The following is a 21,131-nucleotide window of genomic DNA, read 5'->3' on the forward strand; positions in this document are numbered from 1 at the left end:
TGGATGCTACTGCAGCTGGCCATGGCGACTGTCAGCGCGTTTGTTTTACTGGCGCTTGTGTAGCACGTGCGAGTGAGAGCAGACGAAACTCAGCTTGATGTGCGTCACAGCGTTATGTGGTCACGGGGCCAAGCCACCTATGCATCGACGTCACTGCCCAACTCAGCGCCGCGAAACCGAAACCAAACATGGTCCACATAAGTAGAGCAGTATTAAACTATTTAGCGAAAATACGCGAATCTTGGTGTGTGTATTATGCTTTCTGGAGCTGAAGAAAACGCTTACAGCAAAGAACACACTTTCCACAAATTTGGTGTCACCACCCCTTTAAATGGCATATTAAGGCATACATCCAGCGGCTGCAGCTGTAATGTGATTCTTCCCGGGATGACGACGAGCTCAGTGCAAAAGTGGCGATGCAGTCGCTTTACACAGTCGGTGAGGTGACGCCTAAACCCGCCGAGTACAAGCATCAAAGTGAGCGCCAGCAGTGCTCCGGGCCGTCATCACCACAAGGACTTTATCGAGTTAAGCACTAGTGATTCATCCATCGACCCCTTGTCTTGGCAGCGGACAACGACATTTTTTGGGAACTTCTCCCCCTTTGGCAGCGTCTTTCGTTTGAACACCACGTAGGGTGGTATCTTGTGGCCGTCTGCAGTGTAGGACAACATGACAATCACCCGCGTTTTTTTCGTTCCCAGTCGATCGCACAATAGCTTGCCTGGAGCCTTTGGGATGCACCATTAATGCCAGTGGCATATCCAGGTAGACGGGCGTTTGATCCTGTTGCCAATGTGCCCCAGCTGAAAGGGGACATCCTTTTGCAACACAATTACATACTTTTGAAACTTCACAAGGTCCTCTTCGTAGCTCTTTTGTAGCTTCTGCGAGATCGACGTACGCTGGCGTAGGGAGAACCCAGCGCGGCGCATGAAGAGAGACACACAATGCCTGCTCGCTTTGAAATACTTCGGCTGAATGCCTTTGTCTTGAGCGATGTTTCTTGCCATCAAGTGTAGCAGCTCGATGTTGACAGCGAGATATGCAGCTCGATGCGTCCGCACAAAGTCTGCGATTTCTCGTTTCACGTCAAGAAAAACTTCATTTTTTCGTCCGCAGAAGCTTTTTCGCTGGCCGCTGCAAGCACAGAGGGTGCCCTTCTGCTTCCGCCAACCGCGAATACTCCGCTCTTGAACTTCAAACTGCCGCTCTGTGGCACAGTGGCCAATGGTTTTGGCAGCAGTGATAACTTTCCTTTTAAAAGCAGTCGAGTACTGCCTGCGTGGTGCTGACATGGCGTAAAATCACAGGATCAAATCGTGGTCGTCGTTATAGGTGCCAGGTTGAAGCAAAGGCCACTGACCACTGTTACACGCATGGGTCTGTAAGAGTAATGCCTGCGAACACTACCTAGCACCTAGCGTGAAAGCGCGCAAACACCTGATGATGATGATACCACGCTATGCCGCAACCAAGACTGTATTTTGGTCGAATATTCTTGGGTCCCGCGTATAGTACAGAACCAAAATTCCATACCCTAAAATCTAAACAAAAAAACCTGGGCTATACTTGGGCTTTTACGATAGTTCTAGTGGGGAGGTTGTGTGCGAGTCCACAACGAACACGTAGTCATGACAATTTTTCGAAACGGTGCCGTCATAGCAGTTTTTGACGCTTTTGATGGTTGAGATGTGCCGATTGCTCCTTTATCCCTTTCCTTTGATACCCTCTGCTGGTATCCTCTCCCCAACCTGCTTCACTCTCCTGGCCAAGTGCCCCTTCCTATCTTGAGTGTAATACGTTATATCTGACCTCTGTTTTAAACGCCGTCTAGTGCCAGTTGCCGCGACTCTCTCAACTTCGTGCCTATTGGCTAACCGCTGTTGCCGTGCCGGCCTGTGCTCCTGTGAAGTGTGCCAGTATGGACCCTGTGTTGCGTGCAAGCCTTCAAAGGACCTTGGGCAGCGTGTAGCGTCACTTTGGACAGCGTGTCTGCGGATGCATTTCGCCGTTTTATCGACAGCCGTCTCGTTCCGGATCTAAGAGAGCAGCTTCTTACCCTGCTGCACGAGTTCAGGTGTTCGTTTTATTTCCCCCAAGCGGTGCTAGGTCAAACAAACATCGTTGTTCACATCATTGACACTGGGAGCAATACTCCTTTGCGCCAGCACCCCTATTGTGTGTCACCAGTGAAGCGTTCGTCATTGCAGAACAAGTAGATGACATGCTACAGCACGAAGTCATCAAGCTACAGTTCTGGAAAAAATTTATTTGCTGCAGAAGCTTGAAGGAAAATGAGGGAGACAGGAAAGAGCGCAGTATCTGAAGTCTGAATCGTGGACACAAGTGCGATTCTATCTTGAATGGCTCAGGGTAGTACTGCAAGAGGACTGTGGTGGTGATACAGGCCAGCAACAGTTCGCAAAGCACAAAAGGAAGGCGAATCAGTTGCTGGAGTTCTTGTGGCAGAACGTCAGGTCAACCTTTACTTCAAAAAGAAAACTGCGCTCTTTCCTGTCTCCCTTGTTTTCCTTCAAGCTTGTGCAGCAAATCAATTTTTCAAGTATGAACCAGCTAGTCTGCAAAAAAAGTATTGCTACAGTCCTGGGTCTTTCCCGGTTGTGCTCATCAAGAAAAAAGATGATTCCATCCCATTCTGCGTAGACTACAGGCGCCTAAACAACATTACGAGGAAAGATGTTTATCCTCTTCCCCGTATAGACGACGTCCTCGATTGTCTCCAAGGTGCCGAATTCTTTTCTTCGCTCGTCCTGCGTTCGGGTTGTTGGCAGGTCCTTATGGTCGAGTCTGATCGTCCGAAAACAGTGTTTGTCTCATCGCATAGCCTCTACTAATTTACAATTATGCCATTCGGACTTTGCAATGTGCCTGCAACATTCAAGCGAATGATGGACAGCATTTTATGTGGTCTCAAATTGCAAATATGTTTGTGCTATCTTGACGACATTGTCGTTTTTTCACCTGATTTCACTACACATCTCCTTCAACTGTGTAAGATTCTCCAGTGCTTTACCAATGCCAGCCTTTAGCTTAATCTGCAGAAATTACCATTCTGGGCTCAACAACTCACCATTCTTGGTCATGTCGTTTCAAAAGACGGCATGCTCCCCAACCCTGACAAACTTCGTGCTGTTGCTGAATTTCCAAAGCCGACTACAGTTAAAGAACTGTGAAGCTTTGTAGGCCTGTGCCTATATTTTTGTCACTTTGTCCGGAACTTTGCTTCCGTGATCGCCCTGTTCACCGTGCTCCTTGCTAGCCCTGCAGATTTTTTGAATTGGACACCAGCCTGTGACGAACCCTTCATAACACTGCGCCAACTACTTACTTCGCCACTTATCCTGCGCCATTACGACCCATCTGCGTCGACTGAGGTGCACACCAATGCCAGTGGTGTCGGCCTTGGTGCAGTACTCACTAAACGTGGACCTGGTTTTACGGAGTATGTGGTTGCCTATGGCAGCCGCCCCCTCACTAAGGCAGAAGTTAACTACTCTGCTACCGAGAAGAAGTGTTTCGTGATTGTGTGGGTGTTAAACAAATTTCGCCCATATTTGTATGGCCCGGTCATTCACCCGGTCAACTGCAACCTTTACTATGCCCTGCACGCCCATTTGACCGTGCTGGGATTGACCTTTACGACCCACTCCTGTGCGCTGTTGCTGGTAATTAATAGGTGGTTGTCGCTGCCGACCATCTGATTAGATACACAGAAACAGCAGCGTTACCTTCGGCTGGTGCTCATGACGTTGCCACCTTCATCTTGCATCGGTTCATTCTTCGTCATAGTGCACTATGGGAGCTACTGAGTGACAGATATCGTGTGTTTTTGTCCGAAGTTCTGCAACAGCTGCTTCATTCATGCCATACGATACACCGCACATCAACAGCCTACCATTCTCAGGCTAACGGCCTAACGGAACCTTTCTACCAAACACTGGGAGACATGCTCGCTATATATATTGATTCCGACCACTCCAATCGGGATGTGCATCTTAAATTCGTGATGTTTGCCTTGTGGGGTCTCGAATTGGCAAGCGCCACGCCACGCTCTTGGAGTGAAAAGACACAGTAGACAGGGTTGGAACAAACCAAAGCATACACACATTTATTTAACCAATTTTTGATCGACGATATCGTCAGCCAAATTATAACATCAATCGTGATCAACCCGCTAAGACATCCTTACACAATATTACTCAGCATGTAGCAACATGACAAACACAAGAGCACACAAAAGGCGGCGTCGCCAACGCTTGACTCAACGCGCGAGCCCCTGGCAGACGGCCCTACGGTGCCGTGCACTGGGGACACGCCGCGAGAGCAGCCGTTCACGCCAAACTCCACCAGCCGAAGAGACTCGCTCAACTCTCTCGCCCACCACCAAGGCTTGCTTTCCTCCAGGGGTCTCCGCCGGCGCTAGCACTCTACCAACCATGACGATAGTGGTGATCACCGCTCGCGAACACAACGCCACTTATTGCTAAATAGTTGTCACCTCCGAAATACGGCTTTTGTGCGAGACACGTGTGCCACGCGGCGCAAACAACTTTACATGGGGTGTCAGCACCCCCACAGCCTGCAACACTGCGATTCAATCAACAACAGGCTTTTCCCCTTTCTTTCTTCTATATGGCCGCAAATCATGCAATACACTCAACACAATTCTGCCGTACAATCCAGATGCCTCCGAATTCAGTCGAGTTTTTCAAATGGCCAAATATATGAAGAGTGTCGTCAGCGTGCACACTCATTCACCACGGACAATCAAGCCCTCTAAAAAGATCACCATGACTGTGATCTTGTCCAGGAAGCTTTCTTCATCGGCGCTCTCGTATGGCTCCAACTGTTTTTCCACTCTCCTGGCCTGACTCCCAAGTTTGCTCCGAAATATACCAGCCCTTACCGCATCATAAAGTGCCCCTCTTCTGTCACCTACGTCATTGAGCTGCTCAAGCCGTCCATGGACAAGCACCGTCTTGATCGATTGGTCTACCCAATTCAAGTCGACGAGCTGGGCCGCGTACTCAGCCGCTCGTTGGGGGAGCTCGGCAATGCGAATTTTGAGCTTCCGATTGTGTTTTTGGTGGAGCCATCTGCGGACAAGGCCGTGCCGCACCTCCCAGAGGGGAAGGAGGTGGTTGTCCACCCCTGGTGTAGCCTCTGAGAGTTGAACTTGAGTTTCCGTCGAACGAAGGTGGGTAACCAATTCTTGTGACCACGCGTGGTAACCTGTTTCGTTAATCGAGGCCAGATTGGTGTAGTTTTCCCAGAACTTTGTACACTGGGGTAGGCGGGCTTGCGCATGGTGTCTTGCCAGTGGTGGGGTTGTGATGGTTGTGCTGAGTATGCAATGGTCGCTGCTGAGGGTTTCCTCAATGTTGGCCCAGTCTGCGTGTCTAAAATTTTTGGTGAAGGTAAGGTCCGGGCACGTGTCCCGAGTCTAGGAGTTACCCACTCGTGTTGGATATGCAGGGTCAGTGTGAAGAGTGAGGCCCAGCGTGGACGCAAGTTTCGCTAGCTTGCACCCACGCTTCTCATCGCGCATGTACCCCCAGAGTGTGCTGTGAGCGTTGAAATCACCCACGATCACAAGGGGATTCCTGTCCACAGCCTTCAGGGCACGACTGTTCTCCAGTTTACTGTTCTCCAGTTTTGGAGAACAGTAGATGTTGAGTATGTGTAATGGTGCATCTTGTTTCTTGAGCAAAAGAAGGATGACCATCGCATAGAAATATTCAGTATTAAGTTCCAAATCCACTTGGTTGACTGTGTAATTTTTGTGCACGAATATACAGGAGGAAGGGTCCTGATGGAATGTAGAATAATTTGGAAGGCTAGCGCCTCTCCCTGGCTCCTGGAGAGCAACCACTGCGAAAAGGGAAGCAAGATTCGATAGGAAAAGCCGGAGGTGAGTCCGCTTGGCGCGGGGACGGAATCCTCGGCAATTTCATTGAGTAATTTGAATGGGGGTGGCCGAATAGTAACATGGAAAGCGCTTAACTTGAGGGTTGCCCGCCATGGTCATTCAAGTTAAAAAGCGGTTATAGGGATGCAGCTGTGGAGCCAGCACTTGCGGCGAGGGTGGCATTCTCAATTCCTGTAGGCGCGACGCGAGGTTTTGGGATAGCGGCCAGACACGCCTTTAATTAAACTATTAGATTGTCGGACGCTACGCGACTGTGCCAAGTGCTGGGCAATGACTGTGGGAATCGTTTCGGTCATTTTGGCGATAGGAGAGGTCATGGCCGCGGAAATTTGGTTTTCTAAGGCATTAAAACGGGCATCCATGCGGGCCTCTAGACGAGCCTCAAGTGCAGCTTCCATGCTTAGTGCTGCCATCGGAGCCGTGGGCTCACTCTCCATAGCCTTAGTTGTGGGTGAAGAGGAATTGGTTAGCAATTTTAATTTGGATTCTAGGAGCGCTATTTTTTTTTAGCTACATATCAATTTTGCCCTCGAGAGCTGCTATCTTGGTTTGCTCAGCCACGGCTGGGCTAGACTGCATTTGTGCATGCTTGTTACCTTACGGCCTTCTCAATCGTCGCGAATACAAAGGAGAGTTTCTGAGTATGTTTCGCCACCCGTTGGCGGTAGGGGCGCAGCGATCCTGCCATTGCATCTTCTGCGCGGCGCATACGGCACAAGGGAGATTTTGGATGTGAAACCGTGGAATAAGGGTTCTCGATGATGAGGGGGGAGGGGGATTATTCAAGAAGTCGGGGGTATATGGATCACCTCTCCTTTTAAAAAAAACTAATGTTATCAGACAGCTCGAGGTATAATTTAGGTGCGCGTGTGCTCGTCGATAATATAAGCTGAAGCTCAGAAAATTGGCTAACAAGGCATAATGCATGAAGCAATGGCAATGATCAGAGAGAGATAGAGAGATAAACAACACTGCATCTGTTCTGCAAGTGGCGAGCACCAAACACCTTTGGCACTTGCTTTCGTTGGACAACGAGGCTACAATTAAAGGTTGCTTACAAAAATGACGAGCACACCTTCCCTTTGCTAGCTATTTTCTATTTCTTTATTTTTACGAATACATCTGTTGTTGTTTTTCAGGGCTAAAAGCTGCAGTCTGCTGGTTGACAGCTCTTTGAAACACGTACATGACTTGTATTTCTAACAGTTAAAAATATAAGTAAAAAAAAGTTGACCTTTGCTGCTGAATAACCTCTTCGGACGGTATGCCCTGGAGGAGTAGCGTGCATTGTCAAAATGTTAACACCACCTATAAACATTAATTCGGGAGATCCCGAGCTCTTTTACATTCCTTCGTACTGCAAGCCACATCCATAAATAATGTGAAAAATGCAGCTGCTTACGCTCGCAGGCCGCTTGCTTTCGAACTAAAATCTCTAGTGCAAATCATTTATCCGCTATACTTCGAGTTCATGGAAAGACATGTTTAGGAAGAGAAATTGACATCCCAACTTTTTCGGTAAGTAAAGAGCTTTTTTTTAAATTTTCTTGTGGCTCTACAAACAGGTTGTTGCCGATTACTCTTTCCCTCTAGTGAGACTTGCTTTATTCTGGTATTTGCCCACCGCCGCTGCAATTTTTTAAGAGCTTTCTCAGTGTTCAGTCTGCAGTAATTTTTCGACTCTTGAAGACGGTCCTACAACCTTCTGTACGAGCAGTATGTATGAATATATATTAGATGTGGGATGGGTGTATTGTTGTGTTCTGTATTGCAAGTCCTGTTTCTTTTCACCAATTCCCAAGCAATGCTGAACTGTGCGCTAATTAGCAAAGTAATATTGCGAGAAAGAATCTCATCAATGACAAGTCTGCATCGACTGTTGTATACAGCAGACACTTTCGCGATGTAGACTATGTGCCTGCGTGCCGCATCAGAAAACTTCTTCCCGACTCTGCGCCCACTCTCTTCGAGGACTATCCTGCCTACATGAGACCAAGTGCAAAAAAGTCCCGCAAAGATCCTGCTTCACAAGCTTCGCCCCTACGCCAAACATCATTGAGGAAGCAATAAGCGGAGACCAACAAACCAGACATGGATGTTGCGACTTCACAAGATGCTTTCACTGAACAAGAAGCCGTGTTTTTACGCAAACAATGAACAGCAATGCTCATTGCGCGCGTCGATATTTGCCTATGATAGGAAGATTACGCTCCCAAGTGTCGTACTATCGTTCGAAATGTGAGAAGGTGCAGCAGTTGTTGAAAGAAGAGGAAAATGCGTCTGCATATTATCGCGAAAGCAAGCACCACGCGTGTGTTAAGAAAATCGCAACAGATGTACAGAAAGGAGAGAAAAAGACCATGTTTCTTTTGCACTAAATAAAATGTTACGTAGATAAGCACTCTGCGTACCCAGAAGAAGTTGTTAGGGAGTGTGTGATATGGCGCTTTCTGTCCGCAAAAGGCTTCGAACGCTCGCTCTTTGGGGATTCTGACACTGCCAGCAAAATGCACTCTTTAGAGGTATATAGGTATAAGCCCAACATCATCGGGTATGAGCAATGCTATGAAGGACCGTCGGGTTCACGAGGCCTCACTACTCAGCTGCAAACAACATATGGCCTCATTAGTAATAGATGAAGCTAGCATAAAACAAAAGAGCATCTATGATAGGAAGGCTGATGCAGTCTTTGGCCTCAAGGACAAGCCAGAGAGTAGCATGGCGAATACAGCGAAAAAAGCCCTTGCGAACAGAGTCCTCTGCTTTGTGCTGCATAGTACCACTAATCGGTACAAGATTCCATGCTCATACTATTTCACGAAGCAGCTGAGCAGTAGAGATCTCTTTGCATGGACGAAGGAGGTCATTGCTGCTGCGTGTGGAATCATTTGGCTTTATCATCATTCGCATTGTGATGGACAATTATTCAGCAAACGTGACGATGTTCAAGCACATGGCTAATGGCAACCTCAACACAGTTGTACGTCATCCACACGACACCAACTGCAGGATCCTTCTAAGTTTAGACTCGTGCCACAGGCTCAAAAACGTTAGAAACCGGTTCCTCGATCGTGAACTTACAGATTGCACAGGAGTGATTAGTGGTGCGTTTGTGCAGAAATTATACGAGCATCAAAAACACAAGACTGTGAAGCGACCCGAAATTTGACGAGGAAACATTTCTACCCTTCCAATTTGCAAAAAATAAATATGCTGCGAGCAGTTCAAGTTTTCGCCCCTGAAGTGTCTGCAGCCGTAGAGCTCCTTCAGCAAACCACGGGTGCTGCCAGAAATTTCAAAAAAGCAAGTACAACATTTTTCTTAATGAAGTAATGAAGTCTATGAAGAAATGGTTTGACATCCATGACACTTCATTCAATGGAAGTGGCCACAAAGCTCCCATATATAGGAGCGATGACAATCGCCTACTGTGGCTGAAGGATGAGTTTATCTCATATGTGGAAAAAATACAGAAGAGTTCCATCGGATCAGTGAGTGCTGGCTTCATCGAGACGTACGTAGCCTTGCTTTTTACAACAAGGTCGACGGTAGAAACAACAGAATTCCTCCTGGAGCAAGGTGTGAGTTACGTCCTGACAAAGAAATTGAACAGTGACCCCATTGAAGCAATCTTCAGAAAGGTGCGGTCAATGTGCGGCGGGAATGACATGCTGAATGCTAGAGCCGTCACCGCTGCTCTGGACCACATCGTTAAGTTGCACATCCCAAGACTGGCTAAATTACAGACTCTAAATTTCGACCCAAATGTGTTCATCTGGATAACCAATTACTTGCTGAACAGGCGTCAATGCGTTCTTTTAAATGGGAAGTGTTCATCCTATGTTAACGTTACGTCAGGCGTGCCCCAAGGCTCTGTCCTTGGGCCTCTCTTATTTCTTATTTTTGTAAATGATATTTCTGTGGGTATTTCGTTGCGCATGCGTTTATTTGCCGACGATTGTGTGTTATATCGACAGGTTCAGAACGAAGGTGACTGTGCCTATTTGCAGAACGATTTGGATTGTATTGTACAGTGGTGCCAGAAGTGACAAATGACGCTAAACCCCAAAAAGTGCGTTCATATGCGTGTTTCCAAAAAAAAGAAACCAATAGTAACTGCGTACACCATAGATACGCATACTGTTATTACCGAACCAACATGCAAATATCTTGGCGTTGTTTTGTCGCATGACTGCTCATGGAATGCCAATGTTGATCACGTTGCTGGTAAAGCGGCAAGGGCTCTAAACTTCATTCAGAGGAACCTAAGATTGGCACCCCGAACATTAAAAAATACAGCCTATCTCACATGTATTAGACCGATTTTGGAATACGCATGTCCTGTGTGGGACCCGATGCAGGCGAACTTGATTGATAAGCTTGAAAAAATACAAAACAGAGCTGCGCGGTTTGTTTTAGGGCGGTACAAGCGGAGAGACAGCTGCAGTGCTATGAAAGCTGAATTGGGTTGGGAATTGCTTTCTTTACGCAGGAAAAAACTGGGTTTGAAGTTTTTCTTTTCTGTTTTTCATGGGCGGACTGGGATTGACCGTCATAACTATTTCAGTGAACCCAGTTACATATCTAGTCGACATGACCACCGACGCAAAGTGAAAGAGTATCGTGCAAGAACGACCATGTTTTATAATTCCTTTTTTGTGATGACCATTAGAGATTGGAACCGGCTGCAAGACAAGCAAGTGTGCTGTATAAATGAAGAATTGTTTTATTCCAGTCTGTAACCCCCCTGCTGTAACGCCTTTTTGGGCAAAGCGGGGCACTCACCGAATAAAGAATAAAGAAAGAATAAAGAATAAATCAAGTTATCAAATGTCGAAGTTCAGGAAGAGGCTGCAATGGTATCGAATATACTTGATAAGGACCTGGCGTCCTTGTTGGAGTACAAGGCTTGTTTGTCCGCCTCCATCTGTCACCTTCTCCGGCTTAGCATACCTCGGTGGTTACATCGCCAAGCTTATTACAGATCTCGGATGCGACTCTTGCACTGCACTGCTGACGACCAACATCAAGCAGCATCAGCTGTACAAGCTGCTGTGAGCACAAGAGAGGGGCGAACTACACTACCTGAGGCCCGAGTTTCTAGCTCTTTTGGACAAGATAGTGGTCTTTTTTATGAAGCCTCTGAACATGCCACGCAGAAATCTGCTAGAAGTTTTGAAAACGGCAGTCCAGCCCTACTTGCAATGCGCTCCCATTTTGAGCTGCCGCGAAAGCGTTGACGACAGCCACTCCCGACGATACGCAGATCTCATAGCTGAAAAATTCCTAAGAATTATCCTCGTCAACTACACAAACTAACTGACTGACGCAAACGACAAGCCTTCCACCTATACACACAAGCCGACTAGGAAGCATTTTAGGCTGTGAACAAGACATTTGTGAAGTCCGGCAAAGTTTTTCACTTGAAAGTGTTCAACGATTGCCAGTGCTTATGAGCAACAAATATTTATTTTCAGGCCTCAGAATGTCTACACGTGTGATGGCGGAGAGCTGTACTTCGGGCTCTTACATTTACACATATTCAATAAACTTAAGCTCCATGCACCTAGCGCAAATAAGAAGTCAAAACAAACCAAGTCTGTGCCTTCAACAATAAGGCAACTTGTTTTTCAACACGCAGTGAGTGGAGAAGCGCGCCCGAACTCATGTGTTCACGCGCTGTATGGAGCGGCGGAAGATGGCAGGGTTGCAGCGCCCCCCTCAAAGGAGTGGCGAGAGGCATGTACTACACCCGTTGTGAAGGCCATAAGAGGGCGCGCGCAGGTGCAGTCTAGCCCAGCCGTGGCTCGGCAGAGGGGGAAGGAGGGGCAGCCCTGCCCGTACGCTCACCTGCGTTACATGTTTTGCAACGTTAGCCCAGTTCCTGGTCTCGCTGCATTGTGCCGTCGTCGACAGTTTTCCATTGTCGCCTTGTGGTGGTGGCTGCGTCGGTGGCCACTTGCCGTCGTTGCCAGCAGATGGTGCAGGCTTCGCAGTGTTGTAGTCGTCCCGGCTCGGTGGCTTACCGGTTAAGCCCAGATGGCGGCTCTTCTCAGCTGCCGATTTCCTTTTCGTCCCACCCTTCAAGGGCGATCACCTTGTGGGTACGGAATTTCGCCGCAGCTTCATGGCGGTTTTCCGAGAAGTCTTGGTGCAGCGACACATGTTCGCGTGGCTTAAGCACGACCACGAATTCGTCTGGGCCTGGTTTTGAGATTGGGCAAGGCCTCCAGTTCATAATAGCCTTGCCTTTGCCTTCTGCAGCGCACAGTACTGGAGGCTACGTCTTGCCGGCCAATGTTTCGGAGGCCGGGATGGCGTTGTATGCCGCTATATTTGCTTGAACAGATGCGCGACGTGCGACCTCTTTATTGATCGATTGGTCCTGAAAACTTGGAACAGCAGAGTTGTCGTCTTGAGAGGATAGAACTGTAGTCCAGGCCATGCCTTCGGGATCGTAACCCCGCAGGGGAGACGCGGTGGCCGCCATGTTAGCTCGCATGGCCGGTGCCACGCCGTCGGCATTCCAGGCCACCAAGCTCCTGCGTTGCCGTTAGGTGTAACGGCATCACTCCTGTGGCCGGGTGATCTTCAGCCGTAAAACTTGAAACATGGACCCACTGGGTCAAACTTGATTCCAACGAGGTCCAGATGATTTGCTGCGTCAATGGACGTCGGGCTTGGCGGAGTGCAGATGATTGAGCCATGACTCTAACAGAACATGACTCTAACAGGCGGAGCCGATGCGCCGCTCGTCTTGTTTCGTCGCACGCTCGCAGTGTACCCCTTATAAGAGACGCTGATGTAAGAGACAAATAGTCCTTAGTTTTGCATGTCCAAGAAGTTTTGCATGTCTAAGAATTGAGGTTAAGCAGAACTTTTATAGTGTTTTTATAGTGCCTATATATGCCTATTTTTCGTGTTCGTGCCTAAATGCCTATAAGTGCCTATAAATGCATGTTTTTCAAATCAGCGCCTGTGTGAGTGCTATTTAACTTAAATTTTGTTTTCGAATGCGGTTTGAAACCACTATTCATATGAAAAAGGCAACATTGCAATTTCTAACCACCATGAGGTTCAAAGACGCCCTCTAGCTCGCAAATTCTGCAATATAACTGCTAATCACAGTGAAATAGCACTCACTGGCCAGCATATGCTACAGAGCGCACATGGCGTGAGCGATTGGAGGAGGAGCGTGAGAAGTACAAAATACGCTATTTCTGCAGCCCTAAGTGGAAGCACGTCTCAGCATCTGCAGGATAATGAAGAGAGAGAATGAAAAATGCGTTAAAAAAACAAGAGTGGTGTCTATCACCGAGGACACAGCGAATATCTTCTACAGACAGGTGTCCAGTGTCTTGAGGGAACTGAAGAACCTTCCTGAAAACCTGGATGTTGCGGTGGGAAAGGAATAGCAGGTTTTTTCGGGCAGCGGGGGTAGGTGGAAAACGAATGAAAAACCATGGAGGGCCACTCATGGAATGCTCATGTTGATTCAGTGGTGGCGAAGGCCGGCAAATTGTTATACCTTATACAGCAATGCCTGAGACAGGCGCCGGCATGTTTACAATCAACGGTGTAATTAGCATACATCCACCCTATGCCTGAATACGCTTGGGCTGTAAAGATCCCTTGGCATATGTTTTTAAGTGACAAACATGAAAAAATACAGAACAGGGCTGCAAGGTTTGTCCTAGGCCGTTACTCAAAAATTAGAGCTGTACCAATATAAAAAATGAACTAGAATGGGAATTACTATCATCACGTCGAAATAAAATGTGGTTAAACTCCTATGTCAATCATTCAATGGTAAAACTTGCATTCTAATTGTTTCAAGATTTTAGAATGTCGTATTAGATCTCATTTTTATATTATTTCGTTTTTTGTTAGTTTCATGACTAAATCATATGTCTTTTAAAGAGAAGAAGTGTGGTGCGTAAATGAAGGCATGTCTTCTTTGACATTGTAGCCCATCTGCTGCAGCGCCTTCGGGTGAAAAATATGACGTGCATGTGGTTTTTGTTTTGTTTGTAATTCGCTTCCTTAAGCATGTCTCTCTAGGTGACATAAGAAGCTGTAGTTAGACACTAGAAGTTTTTGCATGTCCAATGAAAAGCATTCTACCACGGTGATTTTTCAAATTGGTTTGCTACGAGCCACTAAACCGTAATGCGAAGAGAAAATTGAATCCCTTGCCTTTCGCCCCAAATCCATCGCGAGCGCAATTCCTTTCCTGTTCTCTTCGGTATAGGGGCTGGAGGATCACATGATGCAAACGCACCAAGAACATTATGCGTAAGCAAGGTCACGCTCGAATGACATTCCCCAGCCTACCTGTGCACAAACGCGATCGATGTTGTGTCGCTTCGGCATTCTCTGTTGTGTATTACTCGTTTCTTTGGGATGGGTCAGTTAGGGTGCGTACTTTTGGAGAGGCTGGCATGGATCATGTATCGTGACCACGACACACGACAACGCTCCGCTAAAACTGCGGTCAGAGACGACGCACCGAACACAAGCTAAGCATTGTGAGGGTTGGCGAAAGCATGATGCAGGTACAATGAGAAGACGAACACAAGTGAAATGGTGTAGTAATAGCAGTAGTATATAGTAGGGTAGTAGTAGTAGTAGTAGTAGTAGTAGTAGTAGTATATCTGAAAAAAAAAAAACACGTTTATGAGGGATGCCATAGTTGAGGTCACCGGAAATTTTGACCATCTGGCGTTCTTTAATGTGCTCTGACATCGCGCAGTACGCGGGCATATACCCTTTTGCCTTCATCCAAATGCGACCGCCGCAGCCGAAATCGAACTTACGAAATTCGGGTCTGCAGCGGAGCACCCTAGCCACTGGTCCACCAAAGTGGAAGCAAAACAAGGGGCAATTAGTGTATCATCTCGCTGACATTCCGTTTGCGTGTTTTATTAGTTTTATCAGCGTACATTCATTATACTCATTTTGAAAAAGCACCACAAAAACACAGGGAAAAGAAAGACATAGAGACAAAGAGCACCGTCTTTCTTTCCTCTTTGTCTTTGTGCTTTCCTTTAAAAATGATAAAAAGCTGTTAGGCCAAACCAAAGTACTCCTCATTCCTGCTACACAACGAAACACACAAATTACACATGCCAACTAGAATAATGTTACGTGCAATGCTCTTAATGAGGTACCATTTAAAATGCAGGTCATAATCAGGAGACGGGACATTTTTCATCTGTTTTTCTAGATAAAGCTATCATTTAACCAAGTTCTGATGAAAAGTGTACGGTGAGCGACATCAGAGCACCAGTATCAATGCAAAGGAAGGACGTAAAAGCAGGAGCATTCCTTGCCTGTAGGTCACTCCCTATATCTTAGGGCGCACACCCGCGAGGAGGGCAAGTGGAATTCAGTAGAAATTTAGCGTTTTTTCATGACATGTAGCGTTGCAAATCTTAACAGGCATGATCCTGAGTGCCTAGTGCATCCATTAAGCTTGTCAGCTCGAAATGTCATAGCCTAATTAGGGGCCCTCTAAGGTGTTCATCGTCAGAGGAGAAATTGATCCTACACAATTAGACCTGGCATCCCTCCCTTCTGGGGTTATCAGTGGTCTGGTTATTTGCTCCTGCGTGGCCCTTTTCAGCCATGACGAAACGAAAGAGACCCAGGAGAGTGTTGATTGCACAGTGGACACTTGGCTCACAATGCGAGACAATAAAACGAAAGACCATAATCTATAAATTGCACGGGAAATGCATGCTTATTTTCAACCGGTGGTGCCTTTGTGCTATTTTAAGCAATATCTTTTTTTGGTTGTTATCGTAGATACATATCACTGACGCCATTGTTTTGAATTATTTCAATTTTTGTTGAAATTTATTGTGCCCATATTTATGATTTTAGAAACCTAAAACGGTGTTTTAACTGTCTGTTTTTGGCACCTAAAACACACTTTTTTAATGCCTAATACTCTGGCCTTAAAATACGGGCTGATAAGAAAATCGTTAGTGTATGCCAGAAATGTTGAAAACTTCTGCCTACTGTAAAATACATTGTAGGTTCAGTCAAAAGTGTATGAGGGGGGTGATGTGACACACATTTTTAATTTTTTTCGGTTTCCTATTTGTGAGCAAGCTAGTGTTAAGGTTAACACTTTTACATCGCCTAAATTTATGTGCGATATGCTACAGTACATCAGTTGCACTGAGAATAGTTGTAATAAGGAATTACCTATTTTACAGTAGAGTTCTAGCTAAGCTCAAATGTATGCCACAGAATTATTTCCCCTTCATTTCGTACAGATCCTGTCACAAAAAAATTCCTTTTGGAAAACATGGATAATGTATTTGGATTTCCCAGCTTGGTACGCTTCAGTTGGTCTACAGCAGAGAAGTTGCTTGAAGACAATGCTGCAGCTGTCATGTGGTGAGTCACTAATTATTCTTACTTTGTGTGGTTTTGAAGTATGAAATGCTCATCGCTGCCATTGTGACGTTCAAGTGACCTTGAGCTGAACTCAAGCGGCGTTGTTGGACGCCCAAACAAGACAGTTATCTGTACAAGTGTCATCTGGACTCTCAAAAAAAATTTTCAATCACCATTGCAAGATTGAAATGAAATCATCCAGGCAACCAGTCAAACATTTCAGAAAAATGCTGTCTTTGGCCACTAACCCCAGGACTGCATTACATACATTAGTTATGGCTCAAACAAATTATGAAAAATATTGTTTTCAGTTTCTTCAGGTGTTTTTCATTCTGTCACTAAAACTGTAACCTCTAGTTGGCTGAAGTTCTCTGAAGTTAAAGATAACATTCCTAAGAGAGATACAGGACATTATACACTTGCTCTTCTAAATGCTCACGCCCCATCTGTGTTTTCTTTTTAATGGCACAGAGCCGGAGCTAATTGTGGAGACAATGATTTTGGAGTAAGGATTGCTGTCCCCCTTGAGAAATTGTCCAGTGTTGCATGCGGTGCACCACACAATAGGGTGTCTAAGATTGTGGATAATATCATCACTAATCAATCTACTTAGCCACTTTCCATTTCATGCTGATAATTACGAAAGAGAAGCCTTCTTCATTTAAAGTGGAATAGGCAATCAATGGTCCCTGCACAGTGCAGGTTGACTATTTGCTACTTCACTGAACAAGAAGGCCTGACAGCCACTGCCAACCATCAGCATCATTTTTGGTGAAATCGCATGTTTGCTCCATCAAAAATACATTCAAGGGAAATCTTAAGAAATTAAGTTATGTTCTTAAATTGTACCTTTGTAATGGCAGAAATGCTTTTTCTACAATGAATGTTAGGCAAAGCTGATAAGCTGAAAAGGCACAAAGGTTTGAAGCGTGGTGAGGCTGGCACAGTAAAATATTGTGAAAATAATACCATGCTTATTTCCAAACCTACCTGTTCTATTTTTTGCATGTCATGGTGCGAGCAAAGCCTTACTCATCTACTGTCTATCTACCAGTTTGTGGTGACACTTGTACAATTGACATTGAAGAAGCTCGCTAATTACTGGGCTGAGAAAGCTATTGCAGTGGCATAACTGCTGCTATGAAAGTGCTACTTTGTTAATAGTTGCTCCATGCCTGCTTCAGAGATTCCTTTAGAAGACTTTGCAGCACGCATTGTGAAAGCAAAAGCAATGTTTACATTTTTAATGCTTAGTAGCATGTTTGCTTTGATTATGAGCTGTTTATATAGTTTAGGATGCTATAGCACCAAAGCGGAGTGCATTGCATCAACATTTGTTAGTGTAGCGTTTTCATTCTTTGCACTTCTCAGAGCAACAAAGGCTGCCTGCAGGCAATAACAGCAGTGTTTAGATCAAGAAGCATTAGTTGTGAGCACAAAATGATGACTATGGTCATTCCAACTTTACAAGGCAGATGCAATAACAGTGGCTGTCCTGGAATTGTGGTTTCTGGATGTTTCTTCACTCTAGTAGAACAACAGACCTCAAAACCTTTTGCGAGATGTATTCAAAAGTTCAACTTAGTAGTGACGATTTTGAAGATTAAGAGCTTGTGGTGACCTTTCTTATGTAGATGCAGCTCATCAAAAGTGACTTGTGGTCACCACCTTTAATATTTCCTTTTATGCTATTTAGCAATGTCATGGTGCGAGCAAAGCCTTACTCATCTACTGTCTATCTACCAGTTTATGGCGACACTTGTATAATTGACATTGAAGAAGCTCGCTAATTACTGGGCTGAGAAAGCAATGCTTCGTATTAGGGGCAACAAAAGCGTGTTCGCCTTTTTGCCATGAAATATTGCACTTTTATAGGCTTTTTGTGGTGTGTTTTGTGTAACGTAAGAGGCATGGAAAAGCAATACTCTGTAAAGAAAATTAAAAAAAAAAGTTGGTGCCCCTCTACTTTGTCAAGGTGGGTGGCCACCGAAGCCAATGGGTACAAGATCTCTTATCCAAGTCTGAGGGATGCATAAGTGTAGAGTTTTGTTCCAGGATGTGGAATTCCCAAAATGCTGTTTTAGGGTGGCACTGGCATCTTTTTGAGATTTGTGAGCTTTTCAAGTGACCTTCTAAAGGTGCATGGTGAAATGCGTGTTTGGCAGGAACTTTTCATAAATGGGCAATTTTTCTTATGTTTACAGTTATCGATATCAGCTTAAGATGTTTTCCAGCAGAGGGCTTTTATTCCACCACCTTGTAAATCAACAAAGCCTTTATAGAAAGTGTTTCCTTTTTATGTTTGTTTTGCAACTCAGGTACAATGCAAGCCTATATATTCACTTTATTGCAGCTTCAGTGTGTGTGTGTCTGGCCCTGTTGTGAAGACATTCGCTTTCGTAGCCCCATTTCAAATGTAGCCCTTCCAAGAAAAGTTTTCTTGTTTTACTCATTTATTTCTTTATTCTGCAGGCATTGTCTGTGATGTATTATCTCCTTCTTCCACTTCACAGATGGTTCAAGTAGTAGCACTTTAATAGAGATAGACTTCTATCTTTGAAGTGCAACTAGCAACCATGAATTGCGACCAATTTGACAAATTTTTGTAATTCTTGGCATTGCTGCTGCCTTGAACTGGATTGACTCTAGACATTGGCAGTTAAGTTTATCATCAGTCGTCGACAGGCCAAACATGTCGATCGGTGATGTGGTAACTATGTCTGCAAAAACAAAGTGCCACTCCACCATGTAACAGTGGTTGCTAGCCAGTCTAGGCGCAACTCTGCTACCTAAAGATAGCATATATATAGTAACTCTACATCTTAATACTTCAAAATACATCACTGCTCCCTAAATGGCATAAGGAATTATTAGTTTACGCACTCGTCGATTTCAGGAAACTAGCATGTAATAGCTGCGCTGCAAAACAACAAATGACAGGCTGCATTACAATAATGAGAAGCTGTTCCCAGGGAAACACGTCATGAAAATAGAGAAATACTAATTGTTGTTATCAAATAAGGAGTAGGTATAGAAAGGTTTAAAAATGTGGTTCACTTCTATAAAAGTGTTTGGTTTGTTTATTTTGCTTTATTGTGATTCCAAGAAGGTCTAATGGAATGATCACTTGTTTGACATCACAGGGATGAAGAGGACAATGGTGAGCAGAGTGGCATGGCATCAATCCAATCATTCTTCCAGAAAGACCCGAACCGAGGCAAAAAAGTAGCTGCAAAAGAAAGCCCTTTCTTCACAAGTCGAGCAATTAGCCAGCTCCATGCATTGTAGCTTTTTCTGCACACAGCTGCATAGGCGTCCACTGGTTCCAGAACGACTGTTTTCCCTTCGAGAGCAGTTAATATAGTAGTACTGTAGTTATGTTGAATAGACTGGGCATGTAAACAGAGACATGACAGAAATCAAGATGTTGTTTTTTTTACTGCATTTATAGGGCTGCGTCAGGCCTTGTGATTAATCTGTAATCTGTGGCAAGTCAAGCTTCATGTAGAATTATAAACCTCAATTTAACAAAGTCTAGGAAATCAACCATTTAATTTATATGTCAAAGCATCGTTGTAGTGAAATTTAACCTTATGCTAGGTATAATTGATGACAATTTTTTTGTGTGTGTTTGCCAAATCGTACTACTTGCTCTTCAATGTATGTACTAGGTCCAATGAATTTTCATCATCAAAACCTGTTTTGTGCCACAAAATAAAGGAGATCTGGTTTAAAATTGTTCAAAATTGAGTCAACAATGTGAGTTGTGGTATTTCATATCAGCTTCTGAAGAATTGGGCAAGATATTGTTATGCATTAGATGTTTTGCCCTTCACTGTGCATTGGTTCAACAAAAGCAGGTCAGGTTTATCACAGAACACCCACACACTTTCACATGTCTCCAATTGTTCGTGCTGGGAATTGATCGTTGCCGCATTAAAAGTGCGGCAACGTTCAAAAGTTATTTTCGCAGAAATGCCGGCATCGGCATCTTTGGCCCCGCTGCAGTGCTCTAGTGGCTAAGGTACTTGTTTCCTCACCCGCAGGCCGCGGTATTGAATCCCGGCTGTGGCAGCTGCATTTTCGATAAAGGCAGAAATGTTGTAGGCCTGTGTGCTCAGATTAGGGTACATGTTAGAGAACCCCAGGTGGTCGAAATTTCCGGAGCCCTCCACTACGGCATATCTCATAATTATATGGTGATTTTGGGGCGTTAAACTATACATATCAATCAAGCCATCCCGTTGGCGGATCCAGAAGGGGGCATGACAGGGGCGATTGCCCCCCCCCCCCCCCCAAAAAAAAAAACTCAGCGCCCTGTCAATTCAGTGCTCGTAGTCCACCTTCTATCACCAATTAGGACAAATGAGTGAAACCACTGTGAGCACACATTAATAGTATCTGTGCTATGAAGGGGTTTTTCTGCTAGTAAAAACGAAACAGTCATGGCCACGCCCCCCTCTTCGGTGTCACTTTAGACGACCGCCCCCCTCTAAAATGATTGGCTGGATCAGCCCCTGAGCCATCCACAGTTGCATTTTTCATTCCTTGATATTCATACTATTTTTATAACTGTTGCATAGTCAGCCCAGGTTTATTTCTTTTTCTTTAAGTCCTACTCCGATAATTTTTCGAGGTTAACAGATCCCGATAAAATTTGCTAGGTACGTTCCTTTGCCCATTTCTGTCCTTTATGCCAAAGTACAGTCTTCAGAGATGCTATGTATTTTACAAAGTAATTTTATTGATTGCTTCGAACTATCCACCTTGA

The 21,131-nt window shown here is 45.2% G+C and overlaps 1 protein-coding gene across 1 annotated transcript in view; it reads left to right on the forward strand.

Annotated features, from left to right (window-relative positions):
• Window positions 1–19,999, forward strand: part of LOC119175860 (ribonuclease H2 subunit A) — a 40,507-nt gene extending 20,508 nt beyond the window's left edge. Inside the window, exons 7-8 of the mRNA XM_037426869.2 lie at window positions 16,237–16,360; window positions 19,504–19,999. Coding sequence (XP_037282766.1) covers window positions 16,237–16,360; window positions 19,504–19,648 — 269 coding nt within the window. The 3' untranslated portion in view covers window positions 19,649–19,999. The remainder of the gene's footprint in view (window positions 1–16,236; window positions 16,361–19,503) is intronic.
• The last annotated feature ends 1,132 nt before the right edge of the window (window positions 20,000–21,131 follow it).

Source organism: Rhipicephalus microplus, chromosome X, assembly GCF_043290135.1.
Source record: "Rhipicephalus microplus isolate Deutch F79 chromosome X, USDA_Rmic, whole genome shotgun sequence".
Lineage (NCBI taxonomy): Eukaryota > Metazoa > Arthropoda > Arachnida > Ixodida > Ixodidae > Rhipicephalus > Rhipicephalus microplus.